Below are 17,374 nucleotides of genomic sequence, written 5' to 3' on the forward strand. Positions count from 1 at the left end.
TATCTCCTTCAGCCCCCCCCCCACTCAGACCACACTGTGGATCCATTGTTAGGATTCATGGCAAACGCTGTAGGCCATGTCCTGATATCAGGCCCTAAAATTTGCCTGCTCTCGTTATAAATGGTCTCGGCCCAGGACGGCACAACCTTTCCACTAGAAAGGACAAAAAAAAACTCACGGAAAGGAAAACTCCCCCAAACACCAAAGGCTGAAGCTGAGATGTGTCCAGTTGGACAGCCCAGCCCTTAACTGTACATCACCATCATTAAGATCAGGTTTACAGCCTTTTTCACCTCAACCAGATTTTGTATCAGAAGTGTGAATTGGCAGGTGTGACAGAAAGTACATTGCATCGTATTTGACATAGAGCCTGTTTTTATCAAATTTTCTGTTATTCTCCCTTTGCTCTCATTTTTTTGTCATTGAATGTGGAAATCTCAGTTTGAGATGAGCGGGAAAAGTTAAATGGACCTTTAAAAACATTTTTAATAACACACTCCAAGAGGACTAATGTTCTGGTCCTTCCCAGCACTTAGAGACCAGTTCTCCCTGTTGGGAGGTTTTCCCTTATTCAGAACAGCAAGCCTTTGTATGCGTTTGACCCCAGATGCCCTCTGCATATCTATAATCCAGAGAGGAGTGTGATGAAAAAAACCACCTCTGAACCTCAGCTGGATATGACTTCCAACAGGACCACCTTCCCCAGGTAATCATTCTTAATTACTGCCTCACTGTGACATGCCAAACTGCTCCAGGGTCCAACCCCTGGCCTTCACCTCCATTATCTTCTGTACCCTAGAGGCTGTAATCAAGACCAAACAATACAAGATTGGCAGATGATAAGGGGGTGGGAGGGGGCGGTAGGGGGCGGGCAAATGAGAGAGTAGGACTGGAGCATCAGGAAGATGGCAGACAGTAAGAGGCTAAAGGACATACACCTGAGGGACGATGACACACGGCCGGCCACTCACTCTGTCACCTCTCCCCCACCCTCCTGCTCCACGTAGCTCACAAATACCAAACTCAGCCATCATATTCGGAGAGGAACCTCCTTGTGCTGGGTACCACCTATAAGCGTGAGAGACAGTGCAATTTGTGAGAAGAGGAGGGGAGAGGAGGAGACCACCGCACTGGACCAGAAAGAGAGAGGCCAAAACAGCTGTGACAACTGCAAGTGAAATGAGCTGACCTACACTGGCTTGGAGCAGCGAAGTCGCCAAACTTTTCTGCAGCAACTGGCCCTCCAGCCACCACGACTCAGAGCATTTCCCAGTGCCATGAAAATAATTCTGGCTCATGAATATTGCATCTCAATTAGGGCCGGGGGGACAGCACTCGCCGGAGGAACTGGGAGACAATCTGTTGGAGAGACAGGGGGATATTTACCTCTGGGGGGGGCTGCCTTCTACACTGCACTCAGTCAGTGTGGTCTCAAACAAGGACTGCGCTTGCTTTTCTTATGGTAAAGATTAATAATTCTTCTTTTATTTATCATAGAGGCCTTAAATAACAGGCCCTGTCTCGCTCTCTCACCCAGAAGCACAGCTCTGTCCTTGGCCAACTCCAGTTCAAAGCTTTGCAAAACACAGGCAAAGTTCAAGGACACATACAAGAGCTTGGCCTGAGAGTGTGGGAGGGCACTTTGACTTGCTCGTAGTCACGTATCCTCTTCACTGTGACCAGAGCTCTCTGCTCATGAAACACTCACAATGCACACCAACCTGTCGAGCTCCAGAGAGACAAACCACCCACTTCCTAAATGGTGGGCTGAATAATGGCCTAAGCCAAATCATATATTATCATTGCATGTAAATGTTGTAGCTACTTGTGAAAATGCAGGAAAACTGTCAGTGATGTTAATGTCTTCTGCTTCTTTCCTGGCTCAAATAATATGAGAAGTGCATGCTAATTGACTCTGTCTCCTTTGTCACCACATTCCATCTGAACAGTGCCCCTATAAAGCATTTCTTCCTGTTGTAAAGGATATCGCTTGCCATGTTTCCAAGCTGGCTAGCATGCTCGGAAGGCTGTCAGATTTCACAAATGAATTTAGATAGCTGGCTGAATTGTTGAATTATTAAGATGTCTTAATGCCCAAGTATAGCCTGCAACAAATAATTTAAGTGCAGCCTTCTCACAAGACGTGAATCTTACAAGCTCGTTGCCATTGTCAGGGTGATCCGCTGAAATGGTTATGAATGTGTCCAATGCTACAGAGGCTTTCCTTTCTTTTCCCCTCCTCTGGCATCCTCATATCATTTGTGTCAAGGAGGCATTAGCATATACACAGAAAACCTACCAAAATGGCCGCCTGAGATTCCTGCCAGGAGTTATTTTATTTATGCGCAGAGGCTCGGTGAACCCTGTGTTCACTCAGCTAGTCCTAATAGGAGGAGGCACAGCAGCTTTCCATTTTTGTACTCCCTCTGGAGGCAGGGTGTGAATCAAGGGGCCGCCTCCTATCAGAACACACTGGGCAGCCCCTCCCACAGCAGAAGAGGATAAATGAGTGAGTATGCACCACTTGGTGACAGATTGCTCATTTTGGGTATCGCCGGCTGTTCGGGCACTGCTGGCAGGCGGTGCTTAGTAACTCATGTCAAATGAAGTGACGACATTTTGACCCCCCAGAGAGCACGGCACACATCAAGGACTTTGCAAATGGCTCGGGCAGACATGGTGCCTTGATATGAACCATTTAAGCCACGGCAACATTACTTGGAGCAGTAATTAACACACACACATCAACACATTAGCACACCAACACACACACAGACATACTGTCACCTCTGTTGATTTCACTGTTCTGGTAGGATGTGTGGCCCAGACATTGGTGCGAGTCAGTGTTCATGTGCACACAAGAAATGGGTGCATGCTGAGCGTGGGAGGGTCAGGTTGGCGCGGTGATCTAGATGGCAGGATGTGTGGATGCTAACGTGAGCTGGCAGATGGAGCCGCAGGGGCGGGGTCGAAAGGTGGGCAGAGAAATGGGCCGTGACAGGTTCACTGCAGTGGCCATGCCGTCCGTGGGACGTATGCGAACATCCCTCCCACACTGTCAGTGTGCCCCCAACCCCCCCCCCCCCAAATTCCAACCCCTCAAAACCACGGGCACAGCCTCCAACACAGTGGCAATGACTGATTCATCATTTGACACATCTCTTCATACACCCATCCAAGGACATACACACTTGCATTCAGAATTCAGGCAGGGTTGACATCTAGAGAGACCACTTATTTCAAACCTGAGCTGCCCTTGCCATCTGAATTTCATCCCCACAGTATGCAGTTCACCAAACTCCTTGCAGGCGTATGAAATTAGTTAAGGTAAACTGAGGCAGGCAGCAGCTGGATACTCAGTGTGTGGGAGGCCTGTGAGATTTACAATGAAGAAGCACAGAGGGTGAGAAGGTGGGGGGGCGGAGGGGAGGGAGAATGGAATGACATTCCAGTCTTAAGGAACTTAAGCCCAGATAAGTCAACTGCAGGGAAATAAATTCAAAAGGAGAACATTGAGTACTACTGATAACATGGGAACCAAGTGTCACTGCATCACAGAGGTCACTAATGACTAATCAATTTCGATTTTTACATTATTTCATATATATTTTTAAGTTTATGATCATGATTAGACTTGGTTTTGAGTTGAAATGAAATAAGGATCCATTAAAGCAGAGGAAAGTTGCTGGGGACTTGAACGGTTTTAATGAACCCTTAGTAATATGTTGAATCGTACTCTTTGTCGTTGCTTAGCCATTAACATCGGTATTTACTTCAAAGTGCATATGGAAATAATCATGTTACGTGCCATCTGCTGAACAATTAGTTTTCACATGTAGCAGAGCTTGATCCCGTGGGTGTAACTATGGGCTTTTGCTTGGGGAGATAATTGTGCAGAATCAGACAGAGGTCTCAGTGGAGCTAGTCGGGTTCGAAGCTGTCTTGGGGTGCTCCCGTTTCCATGGAGAGAGTGGTGCACGACGTATTTGCGCGAGAGGAATGTGGCCACCCCAGCAGTCGTGACTCCGAATGCAGCAGGAGCAGGAAGAAATTTGCCATGCTTCCTTTATTTGGTCCTCCGTGCTCCAGTGGGGGGTTTTTAAACTACCTTACAACAGAGTGAGTGGACCTACGGTGCCCAGAATACAATTCATGACGTCCAACAACCTATTAAAGGCAACCTTTCTGTTCTGTTATCAGGTGATATTCTACCAGCCGACGAAAAATCTTAATTAGTGTCTGTTCATGTGCGTACGATTAATGAGAAAGTGCCTTTATAATAATGAAAAGCGAGACGTGTTTTTCCATTTTTACAAATGAACTTGTCTTGTTTAGGAATTGGGACATTTACTGAAATATGACGGGAGAATGCGAATTCAGGTGATTCACATAATCGTGTATCAAAACGGCCCTTAATCACAAGCGTGCGATAGTTCATGCAAGGGAGAGTTTAGGGTCAGTGCTGGAGAGGTTACCGTTAAATTGAAGCACTGCTGTAAAGCAGCTATAACGTCAATTTCTGATTGTTTAAATAGCTACAACCAAGAATTTATGTTCCACGAAGCACATGTCCGACGTCTTTTCATTTAAAAATGGCACTAACATTCAGATTTTCTCCTCCAGTCCAACTAAGCCTATTTTGATTTTCATTTCTCCGTTCCTGTCTGGTACGCTTGAAGCCGAAGTCACATTATTTAAAAGGATAATTTCTCCGCGCACCAGGAGTCTACATCAGTGGTTACCATGAGAGTTAAATGAGAAGTTCAATGTATAGAGCCATTTACTATGGCGCCACACTATATAAGATTAAATATCGATTACTTGATTGATCATGCCTCTTTCCACCATTCAGCTCCTCAAATAAATTCCACTGTGAACGTGTGTGTGTATGTGTGTTGTCCTATATAGGCCTATATATATCCGGTAATCTGCCTGCGCTGTGATGTTCTCAATGTTTTATGTTATTCTCTTCGTACGCAAATCGCTCACCATCTGTTATGCATATCATAACCGATGCAATAGCGAACAGATTTACACTGCCTTTGCACACACAGGTGTTGTTTGAAGGTAGCGCCAGCTTCCCAAGCACCGGTTATGTGCAGAGTAATTATTATAATCATAACGTGTTGGCTGCGGAAACACGATCCACGCTAGTCCGCCTCTTCAACCACTGTTGTGTATTGAGGAGCTGTTCTTTACACAAACAAATGAAGGGCCAATCCATTTTACATTTCACTCTCTTGAGAGGATGGACGTGACCCACTTTTCATTTAAAAACATGAAGTGTAGGCCTACGGTGTTTCTGTGAACACCCCCCCCCCCCCAATAGTTCCCCAATAAAACAGGTGCGGCTGCCCCGGAGCCCACGGTTCATCCGGTTACAAAGGGCCCAATCTGCCTGACTGAACATGCATTTTTGTTGTTTAGTTGAATATTTTGAATAAAGTTTGTTGGTGTGTCTTCATTGCGGAAAAAAGTCAGACTGAAGGCGTAATGGTTTCGACCGACCCATAGCTAAGTTTCTCGCCTCAGTATTTATTATGAATGAGCAGAGACAATAGAGTTACAGAAAACTTTATTTGCTGTCCAGTATCCTTGTGTAAGTGTACAAACATAAAAATTACGCCCTCTGTCCGAGTCCCAAAGTATGGGAACTAGGCGATCGCCGGCTGTCTTATTTCCCATCGCCGTCACTGCCGACGGAGCAGCGATATTTAGCTATTTTGAATGGGCAGAGACACAACAGAGTTACAGAAAACTTTATTCGCTGTCTGGTATCCTTATGTAAGTGAACAAAGAGAAAAATTACGCCCTGTTCGAGTCCCAAAGTATGGGAAGAAGGCGATCGCCGGCTATCTTGTTTTATTTCCCATCGCCGTCACGGCTGACGGAGCCGCGGTATTTAAAAATGAGGTGTTTCAGCACACGCAATGAGGTGTGCTGAAATAGTACACCTCATTGTAATCCGCATTTCTCTCCGTTCCGCCCTTCCGTCTCCGTAAATTTCCCTTTGGATCTGTCTTGCATCTACATACAGCCTATAATGGGTTGTATAACGGCCCACTTCATGTCCTCGCCCCCTCTGCAACGAGCCATCGGCTCCGCCCCTGGGTCTGTGGTATATAAATTAATTTCTCTAAACCAGTGAAAACATTATTTGTAGTCGTGTCACAACAACCGGCAAATTTAGAATAAAAGTTTAATTTGGAAACGGAAAATCGTTCTCCCTGATCACGTTTTGTGAGCGCGCCACTTTTACTGACTGGATCATTAGGCTATCAAAAACACGCAAGAACAATCAACTTGAACCTAAGCCTTAAACATGGACCCGCCCCCCCGGGAAAAGAAAAAAAAACAGACATTAGATGTTTTTTGGAGAAAAGACTACTGTAAGTACGGTAGATGATAGTGATAGGCGTGTGTGGATTTATTTAGCGACCAGTTTCACGTTAGCCATCTTTTGAATAATTTGACAACAGCGATTGTAGCCTAGGCTATTAGCTAGCTAGTTTATGTACTGTTGAAACTACTGTACGTTAAATAAAATTTGCTTTGATGGATACGTTGAATTCATGTTACACGACGACCGCAAGCACAGTAAACCCATTAAACAGATTTTTATTTTCGAAAATAACTCAGGGCTCCCGCTCGTCGACACAGCAGTTTGACTGGGACGACACAGCTCGCAACTACAGTCGTTTGAAAAGCATTCCTCTTTTAAGGACCGGGATTATGTATATAGACATATACAAACTCTCCTACGCCCTTGTCTGTGAATATCCGCAAACCCGACATCGCTGCTCGCCGCACGCTTTTCCCCTTGCAAAGTCACACATAAGGGTCAGGGATCTTCTCCATTCTTCCCAGCAGTGGATCAAGTTGGCAATATCAGGTAGCACGACTGTCACCTGGACGCATACTACCTATTCAGACTGCATCTTAGTTCCCCGAACTCAGGCTGTTCTCTCTCCTAGCACTCTTTAGCGCCACAGGTTCCTGGTAACTGGTGCACCGTGTTATTGCCATTACAGCACTGCTGTGTTGGGCTCACTTTATGTCACTCTCTTCACAGGGGCACTTGATTGCAGCATTGTGTCATACAATGATAGTTTCATTGTGTTATGAACGATTTCAGTATCTACACCACTGTCAATCGGTCCTATATGCGCTAAGTAAATCGCTGTGGATGAGAGTGTCTGCTAAATGACTAACTGTAAAATATGCATAGTGTATAAGAACCTGGGAAAATCAATGTAATGACTTTAAACCAACTCAGTGCTTCATCCAAGTGCTTCAAAATATACGGAAAGGAAATAAAATATGAAGAAAAGCATTCTGAAACGATTCTCAAACAATCACCGTCATTTATTTACAATATTAAACTGTAATGCAAAATTATTACTTTAACAAGTGGCCATTTCTTTCAAGAAAATAAACATGAACTATTCTGAAAGATAACATACACATATTTATATATTTATATATATCTTAATGTGTACAGCCTGTAACGTTACCTCCGCGTGTATATTTTTGCGTTTATTTTATGAAGCCGCAATAGAAAATAATGATCGTCAAACAATCTTGCTTTTCGTATTAAAGTTGAATACATAGAAAACATGTTGGAGTGATAAACCCACTGTCTCGGGAAGTGCAGAAAATGCCTATCTATAAAAACATCTCCGACCCAGTCACAACATCAATGGAATCTTGCCATTCCATGACAATGTAAGGATTACTTCTACAGTATTTCGATAGATGTTGTCAAATCATAGATACTTATAAAGACACCAATCAGACGCCTATCAGTCCAGTATCTTTGAAATGGAAAAAGGAGATGTTTGGAGTTTTGTGCTTTTTTGCAACGTGAAAGTATATGCTCAGTTATACATACAGTAAGACCAACACACTTCAAGGAATCTCAGAGGATTTCACAGACTACACTATATGGCCAAAAGTATGTGGATACCTGACCATCACACCTATATAAGCTTATTGGACATCCCATTCCAAAACCAGCTATAACAGCCTCCACTCTTCTGGGAAGGCTGTCCATAAGATTCTGGAGAGTGTCTGTGGGAATTTGTGCCCAAAAGAGCATTTGTGAGGTCAGGCACAGATAGTGGACAAGAAGGCCTAGCTTGCAATTGGTGTTCTAATTCATCCAAAGGTGTTCAATGGGGTTGAGGTCAGGGCTCTGTGCAGGCCACTGGAGTTCCTCCACACCAAACTCGTCAAACCATGTCTTTATGGACGTTGCTTTGTGCACAGGGGCACAGTCATGCTGGAACAGGAAAGGGCCTTCCCCAAACTGTTGCCACAAAGTTGGAAGCATACAATTGTCTAAAATGTATGCTGTAGCATTAATGTTACCCTTCACTGGAACTAAGGGGCCCAGCCCAAACCCTGAAAAACAGACCAGACCATCCCTCCTCCACCAAACTTTACAGTAGGCACTGTGCATTCCGGTAGGTAGTGCTCTCCTGGCAAACCCAGATTCATCCATCAGACTGCCAGATAGTGAAGCATGATTCATCACTCCAGAGAACGCGTTTCCACTGCTCCAGAGTCCAGTGACAGTGCTTTGCACCACTCCAGCCGTCGCTTGGCATTGTGCATAGTGATGTTGGGCTTGTGTGCAGCTGCTCAGCCATGAAAACCCATTTCATGAAGCTCCCGACGCACAGTTCTTGTGCTGATGTTGCAGCCAGAGACAGTTTGGAACTCTGTAGTGAGTGATTCGACAGAGGATGGGCGGTTTTTACGTGCTACGCGCTTCAGCACTCTGTAAGTTGGTGGAAGTTGCGTGGTCAACCAGCTTCATGGCTGAGCTGTTGTTGCTCCTATAGACACTTCCACTTGACAATAATAGCACTTACAGTTGAGTGGGGCAGATCTAGCAGGGCAGAAATTTTGTGAACCGACTTGTGGCAAAGATGACATCCAATGACAGTGCCATGTTTAAAGTCACTGAGCTCTCCAGTATGACCCATTCTACTTCCAAGGTTTGTCTATGGAGATTGATTTTATGCACCCGTTAACAATCTGAACTCAATAATTAGGAGGGGTGTCCACATACTTTTGGCCATATAGTGTATATTCAGTTAAGTATGTGAGAAGTGCGATGTCTGGAAGGAACTGAGTACAGAAAGAAAACAGAAGTGCATTCCCTTTGCAAAGCAGAATTTTAACACTCAACGAAGAGTCCACAAGAAAATACACAATGCAAAACGTCTGAGCCAAAGACTCTTACCAACACCATTCCTGCAAGTACTTAGTCAATCCATATCAAATAGAATGAAATTCAAAGCGAATTACAGCAAACGCAAAATCCTCGGAATTTAATTTCCGTTGTAGGCTATTTCGCGGCACTCTCCGACTCGCAACAAGCAAATCACTTTTCAAGCATCAAATGTGTTTTCATCAGTACACGAAGCACTCTACCATGTGTTTAAAAGTCCCTTCATTCCCTTCATCAATTTCTTCTTACAGCAATGTATCCACAAAACAAAATGAAAGAAAGCAAACTGCGAGCAAGCGTTGTTCGGCGGTTGATGATGAGCGAATATTTCCACTCAGCTGCAGAATTTTAAAACGTTACATTTAAATCAACGGCATGTCTCCCCGACGCTTGTGCTTGAAAATTTGAAGAAAACCAGCACTAACACAGTGTACACATGTACTTGCAACAAAGGCATCGCGGTACTTTTCCCGACTATACTTTATTAGGCTATATTACAGCTACACTATTCCGATGACACAAACCGTTCTTTGGCTCAGCAACATTAAAGGATGCCTGCAGAAAATTGACCCATGAGTTGTCTGAAAGAGAATTGCGGGGTAGTCCATGAATGGTCAGACTTTGTGAGAGGAAGAGGGGAGAAAAGAGTCGGGAGGTCGAGAAAAGACGAGATAAAAACACAGTTCTGGAAACCTGGTGCATCGTAGCAACCCCAAAAGAACAACTTTTTAAAGCTTTCAGTTCAGTATAGGTTGTAGAATAATTAAAATACCATACAAACTAAAACACAATTCTATGTTTCAGGGTTAAGAAGTGCAGTGGTTATGAGTCTAATAAAATGACATGCGAGGTGCCTTGCTCTCTTCGCCGCCTGAGTGAATGTTGTTGTTGTTGTTTTGCTGATGGCGGAGCAGCAGTACGAAGGAAGATACACTGTCCTCGCGTGTGTAGGGTGTATGTTTGGTTTGGGGGGGGGCAGGCAGGGCGTGGCCGCTACGCTGTCGTCTCGGAGGGCTTGCCCTCGCTGTCGCTGTCGCTTAGGTAGCCCCGGCGGGTGTATCGTGAGCGGTAGGAGTGGTGCGCGCCGCCTTCTTCTTTTTCCTCTTCTTCCTCTTCTTCGTCAGATCTGTCGAGAGCGTAGCGTCTTCGACCGAGGGATGGGCTGAGGAAAGAGAGAACCGTCAGCACAACGCACAGAGTCACTGGGCATCCTCACCCATACATACGTTTTTGTTGTCAAAATTGCTCAGCTGTAGGCCACCATCATATTAAGCATTCTTCCCTAGTTTTTCTATTTCAGTCGGGAAGTGAAGATCCACACTCAGCCACTCTAGCAGAAAGAGCGAACATTAGCCACAACTGGCAGGCTCAGAAATCAATGCTGACATGGAGTCATGCGGAGTGGCAGAACATTTCACCCTTGTGTAAAAACCCGAAAAACTAACTGTATCTCATATCGGCCTGAGACCCCGTTTTTACGAATTGCGCTGAAAATATGGCTATAAATTAGGGAATTTGTTCACGGATCGCGTTATGTATTGGGATCGGTCTTTTCAGTCCACGGTAAACGTAAAATGCCATTACAGATTGAGAGCACTCCCAGTGTAGTGGATGGTCTCTATTGAGCCCCGGTGTTTCAAGATGTTACACTAGTTTTTGTCAGAACCTTTAGGTTTGCGCTGGCCTACAGATGAAAACGATGCAAGAAACAGTGTTTAATCTGTGTTTTCATTTCAATTCCTTATATACAATATCTTCAGATCGTTTCAATGTAATTAGCATACAAATGAATGTTTCCATTATTGTAATTATTGGAGATCAAAAAGAGCCTCTTTCCTGATAGTAAAAAAAAAAAAAAAAATCTGAAAACTTTCCCTGGCTCCTGATAAAAAGTGAGAGGGTTCAGAACTGAGTGTTCTGCACTTATCACGCAGAACCGCTGTTCCTGACGTCTCCAGGGTACTATACCTCACACGTGAGTACGTATGTCTGTATCTTTCCACACCAGGAAATAGTTTATACCATTATACGGATCGTCATTCGTAGCCTAACCCACTGACATCATATGCCAAGACACCGCTGTCTGATTAGGGATTTTCTTATCAATTTGGTAAGCATTTCCAGCCCTTGGCTTACCTTATTTACAGACATACATATTCGGAAGAGCACCATAATGTCCCGTTAAGCATACGTATACACTGATGAGCACAATTTGGTCAGTGCAGCTGCTTAAATAGAACGTTTCCTGTTTAATCTGAACAATATCGCGCTGTTGGTTTTAGGAAATGCATCTGGTTACGTTTTTGTTAAGTTTATTGCCAATGCTTTGAAGTTGAGTTTCCTCTCTCCGCGTCTTTTTCAAGCTGTTTTCCCAGCAAACGGCTTTATTATGCTGTGGCTCGTCACAGACCGCGGGAAGAGCTGCAAAGCAGCGAGCGAAACAGCCAGCAAAACGGTCCCAAACCTTTCTGGCTGACACATTCACACAGGTCTGAGGTCAGCTAGGTGAGTAAAAAGTCAAGGGGGATACCTCGTGAACGCGAGGAAAACTAGACCCCTCTGAACAGGCCTTTAACTGTCACACTACTTCAATAATGCAAACCTCAGGTTAACTGCTGCCAGTCGTGAATCTTTAATTTACTCGGCGGCTATGTAAATCAATGCCCCAGCTTCATTATATCAGCAGCTCAGTGCAAGGCTGGCAGGAAAAATCTATGGTGGCTCTCTTAATTGTTCGCTCTTAAGCTCTTGTTGTTTTGGCTTTTGTTACAGGGTTATAAATCACGCCGGTACTTCAGTCACGGTTAGTCACCCTCCCATGCATTTTACCTCTGATTCAAAGCAAATCTTCATTTAAATGAAAGCACAGGAAAAATCTCTTAAGCCTTTTTTCCACAGTATTTGTTCAAAGATTCAAACTCCTAACAGAATTACAAGAGAAACACCGATTCATCTGTACAACATTAACCTGGCTGCTACACAGACAGTATAAACAAATTCATTGCTTTAATTGTCTGGCAACACTGAATGAAATGCCATTGTCACACACAAAAAAAGACATGCAGTTAGAAATTCCACTGCTAACAAGCTGTGGATCCATGTCTGAGGGGATTATTCTGGTGATTGTGTTTGGTTTTTTTTTCCCAACACAAGAGAGATAGGCTTGAGACAGGCAGTGGGATTAGAGTTAAAGTGAAGTAATCAGATCGGATAAACGAGCCAGCATTCACAGGGGCCACGGCACGCCATGCCAGCGACATGCCCCACACCAGGCCAACACCTACTGTGCTGCTCAGTCGCTGTCGGGCCTGTACAGGTACTTCATCATTACGCTGTCCACCTTTTTCTTGTGCTTCTTCACCTCCTTCTTGCTGGGGGGGCGGTCCTCAGGTGGAGCCACTGGCTCCTCTCCCTCGGAGCCCGACGCCTGCTGGCCTGGCCTCCGCTTCACACTGCCGCCACTGCGGTAGGAGATGGTGGACGCCCCTGAGCTGGACTCCGATGCTGACTCCGACTCGGAAGAGGACTCAGAGTCGGAGGAGGACTTCGCCTCTTTCTTCTTGGAGGACTTCTTGGACTTCTTTGCCTTCTTCTTGGAGCCCTTCTTGCGGCGGCTGTCGGGGGAGGAGTTGTCATCGGAGCTGTGGCTCCTCCTCTTCTTCTTCTTCTTGCCCTTCCGGCTGCGGTCACTGCGGGTGGAACAGCTGCTGATTGGCCGGGAGAAGTCGGCGATAGAGGCAGAGCGCCGCAGTGAGGAGGAGGAGCCTCCGCCCCTCACACTCCTTCGGCCGTCCTCCTCGTTGCCGGCCCCGCCCCCTCCCTCCCCCTCCTGCTCCGAGTCCTCCAGGCTGGTGCGCTTGAATTTGATGGGCTTGAAGCTCAGCACCTCATTGATGGCTGCCTCCAGGTCCGGGTCCAGGTAGTTGCGATGGCTGACGGGCTTGACGTCGGAGATATCAGCAGGGTCATCCCCGGCGATGGAGGGGGAGCAGGAGGCACGGGCCCGGGCAGGAACGGAGAGGCTCCGCCCCGTCGAGTGCGGGCTGTAGGCAGCGGAGCGGCCCTCACTGAATGCCACACTCAGGGAGTCATCCAGCTCGCTCAGCCGGCAGCTGCGGGACAGCGAGAGGCGGGAGTCGGCGCGGCTCAAGCTGCCGGGGCTGCGGCTCAGTGACCGCCGGCTCAGGGCAGGGCTGGTGGCTGTCCCAAAGGCATCGCCCCGCTGCCCGTCCTCCAGCTGCGACACGCTGCGCCGCAAGCTGAGTGCGCTGGAGCGGCCGAAGCTCAGGGTGGACGCGCCATCATCCTCACCATCCAGGCCCCGGCGCGTGGAGGCGCGGCTCGGTGCCAGTGAGGGGAGGGACAGATCCTTGTCAAGGTCCGCCCAGCAGCTGCCCCGCCCCTGCCTCGCCCAGCTGGCCGCCTCAGAGTACGCCTGTGAGATCACCGAGCCCCGGTCATCCAGGTCCTCGCCGGGCTTGGCCTTCTTGCGGAGGGAGGAGAGATCCTGGGAGTCCCGATGCTCCTTCAGGGAACTGAGGAGGGAGCCCTCATCTCCGACGCCCCCTACGGAGTCTTTGAGAGTGCCACGCTTCCTGTAGCTGAGTGAGCTCATTACAGACACAGGCCTGCTCGATTGTACCTCCTTCCCCTCTTTAGCACTTTCCTTCCATTCCTTACCCTCTTTCCACTCTTTGCCCTCTTTGGCGTCCAAGTTTGTGGAGTATCTGGGGAAGAGAATGGTGGAGGGGTGGTGGAGGGTGGGGGTGGGGGTGGGGGGGCGAGCACGAAAACACAGATGGAAAAGGAGAAAGGGAAAGGAAGAGAAAGAGAAGCCATGATGGATGAATGACAAACTCAAAAGGAAGGAGCAGAATGACAGTTGAGGACAAGTATAAGAAAAAAAGATGTAATGCAGTTTTCAGTTGGAAAAAAAAGAGGGGAAATGGAATGATTAAAGCTTCAAACCCCTGCCAGAGCATGGGCGGAGCTTTGAAATTTTAATGCTCAGGGCCTTCGGAACTTCCAAGTCAATAAATGAAACAAGCAAACAAAACATATTAATTAAAAGTTAAAAGGGGGAGAAAAAAATTAATGAAATTGAATTTCTGCTCAGCGATGTGTTCGTGAAAAATGCGTGAGCTCATTTTCATCAGATCCATTTAAACAAAATCTGATGCCCTTAAAGCAACACGCTGGGGATGGGTGGACCTGAGGAGGAGCATGAAGATGGATGAACTTTAACAAACTGTCAGATGGCTGATGCAGCCACTGACAATTTATTGGTGGCCCAGCCATGGGGGTGAGCAGCGCTTCCTTCACGGAGACGTTGTGACGTCGTCCGGCCAGGGCCTTCCCACACGCTGCGTTAGCCACTTCACCAGTGACAGCATGTGACAGCCAACATCACTGGCACCCAAGTAACATTCCACTTGCAATGGATTGTTCCCGGAGGGTTTCGAGAAGGAGCTGATTGCCATTGATGCGCCCCATTCTGGACAGTCTTGACATGGGCACACCCCTGTTGCGTTCCCTGTCCATCACGGGCAGCTAGCATCCGCTTGCGGTTTATGAGAGTTTGGGGAGGGGCTGCACAGCCTGAGCTGTGTCCCTCAGAAACAGCCAGCATCTGAATAAAGCTTTGAAAAGCTGTAGGTGTTTTGATGGGGGAGGATTTGTTTTTCCAGGAAAGAGATCTGCACAAGGCCACACAAGCCATTAGCCAGAAGGCAGATCTATAAATCTGGGGGGTGGGTGTTTGAGAGGGTGCAGGTAGGTATGCCAGCTGGCTACCATGCCCAATAAACTTGTGGAGTGGGATTTGGGGAGTGGGGGAGGGGGGCTGACATCAGACAGGCAACAGTGGAGAAAAAACCAAGTTGGAATAATGAACACATTACACTACCTCTCTCCCTTTGGCTCGTTTAGTCTGAATGCACTGTTTCTAACTGCTTTGTATAGTTTTGGCCAAGGACTGTAGCAGAGAGGGGGTTTGTCCAAAGCTAAGGGATAGGGAAGACCAGGGTCAGGGGTTGCGGTTTGTTGCTAAATCTAATCGAGGTGGGGGGCGGAGGGATGCGACCCCACCCCCCTACTGACCTTGAGCTCTTAAGGCTTCCGTCGTCAGAGAGGTTCTTTGCGGAGCCCTTGCTTTTGGACAGCCACGACTTCACCCCGTCTACGCGGTCGTCCACCTCTGAGTCTGTCTCCGAGGCCCCCTCGCTGAGACAGAGCGGGAGAGAGGTGGGGGGAGGAGGGGGGTGGAGGTTGGAAGGGGGGGAGGTCGGAATTAGACCGTGATGAATGCCAGGTTGGGGTGTTAGTAATGCCATACACGGGGAAAAGGTGGTTTTGGGGGGAGCAGGACACAGGCCCATGCACTGGGTTACCCGGGTAACGCGTTAACATTCACACCGCGAGAGGTGCTGCCGCTTGGCGTTGTAGGTAGCAGGGACGGCACGGCCATTCTGATGCTGGCTCAGACCAGACATAAAGGAGAGGGAGAGGGAGGACAGCCATGACGAGGCAAGAAAAAACTGCAGGGATTTTCACTTTAATCTTTTTCATTTATCTACTCTCCTGGAAAAAAAATGCTTTCAACTCTGACAAATAGTTCTGCGCTCGGCTCGGGAATTGAACTGTTTTCTATTTAAATTATTTTGGTGTGGTGGCAGGCCACTGAGGATCGAATGGAGGAGGTGTCAGAGGGTTGATAGAGGATTAAAGAGCCCACAGCACTCATTAGGCATGTTCTAGAGCTTGATGCACCCATGAAGGTGTTCACAACAACAGTTACAAGTTAATATTACAAGCGAGACACCGTGGGCGAGCAAACACTCTCGATGCCTGCCTCTAAATCTTCTGGTGGGGCAGCGGTCTTTCCGTGGTTTAATTAGTTATTACCCTATAAGGCTAGTGTGATGGTAGAGGAATAGCTCTCAACAATGCAGAAGAACTCTTAACAGAATAATGCATAAATCTACTGTACAATGTGATTGAAGGGAAGAAGCCGCCATGGTGTTCTGACGTACTCCCACACATACAGAAGAGCAGTCAGAGGATTGCTTGGTTATTAATGTAAATGTGTACAGAAGTGCTCACTCGCATTAACATCCAGTGAGGCAGAGGAATCACTAGGCCAGGGAACCTCCCCAGGATTAATGATGAGATTTACATTTTGGGGGGAGATTGAAGTCATCCTGCCTCATCTGTCCCAAGCTGCTCTGAATGGCTGTGGGGCGCTCTCCAGGAATGTGGAGGACACTGCGCCTCTGCCAAAAGCAGAGAGTAAACTACAGAAAGACACTCGCTCTGGGTTGCCGGGAGCGCAGTTCCGCGCTCAATCGGAGCATCACAGACTCCCACATACACACTGCATCAGAAACCCAACGTCGATGCTAACTCTGAGCCCCAAACACAAGCTGCCTGCAGTTTATTAGCAAAAACACGCAGGCTCCCACAGCCCCTGCGTGCTTTACCTTTCAATGGGTGGAGGGGCTAAAGTCTGGAAAAGTAAGAACCCAAACGATAAGTGCTCTCGCCCCCGATCCTCCTTCTGCCTGTGTGAGGGGTGTGCGGATCACCCCAGGGTTCATTCCCAAGGTGAGGGTTTTTCCTCACACTGCGCAGGTGCCCGAAGGTGCCCAATTGTCTCTGACCGCCCCGCCCCCCATCAGCAATTCTTCACATTGCCACTTTTCTAATTTTCCCTGTCTCCGCAAAGCCGCCCGGGCCTTCCGGAGATCACCGCAGAGATCTGGGGTGATGAATGGGCCCCGTAGCCCCTTCTGCCCCTCCCGTCCTGGGACATCTCTGGGTAAACAGAGAGGTATCACCTCCTGGACGGGCGAGGGGGGCGGGGGGGTTGGGGGGTGGGGGCGGTGGCTCTGTAATCGACCGCTTTTTACACATGGTGTCACACACAATTTATGTCCCCGGCTGTGTACCATTAGTTAAGCGGTCCTGAGGCCAGAGGGAGTACACAGGAGGGAGAGAGAGCATGGGGGGACATTAATTGCGTGTGACAATCTGCCTGCATCGCCTGTATATCTCTGTTGCAGAGGGTTACATTTATCATTAGGGCCGATGGATTTCCTCTTGCCTCAGTTCCCTGCACATAAACATGCTCTGAGCAGC

The 17,374-nt window shown here is 47.4% G+C and overlaps 1 protein-coding gene across 4 annotated transcripts in view; it reads right to left on the reverse strand.

Moving 5' to 3' along the window:
* Positions 1-10,211: 10,211 nt before the first annotated feature.
* LOC118783277 (unconventional myosin-XVIIIa-like) overlaps positions 10,212-17,374 on the reverse strand; it is a 103,141-nt gene continuing 95,978 nt past the window's right edge. For 3 of the 4 annotated variants that reach the window (XM_036537059.1, XM_036537057.1, XM_036537056.1), the window contains 3 exons: positions 15,338-15,460; positions 12,523-13,965; positions 10,323-10,400 (listed from right to left, as the gene is read on the reverse strand). In XM_036537059.1, the coding sequence (XP_036392952.1) occupies positions 12,531-13,965; positions 15,338-15,460 (1,558 nt within the window). In that variant the 3' untranslated portion in view covers positions 10,323-10,400; positions 12,523-12,530. Of the gene's footprint in view, positions 10,401-12,522; positions 13,966-15,337; positions 15,461-17,374 lie in introns of all 4 variants that reach the window. The other variant, XM_036537060.1, reaches the window with a different exon arrangement.

The sequence above is a fragment of the Megalops cyprinoides genome, chromosome 9 (genome assembly GCF_013368585.1).
Source record: "Megalops cyprinoides isolate fMegCyp1 chromosome 9, fMegCyp1.pri, whole genome shotgun sequence".
NCBI lineage: Eukaryota > Metazoa > Chordata > Actinopteri > Elopiformes > Megalopidae > Megalops > Megalops cyprinoides.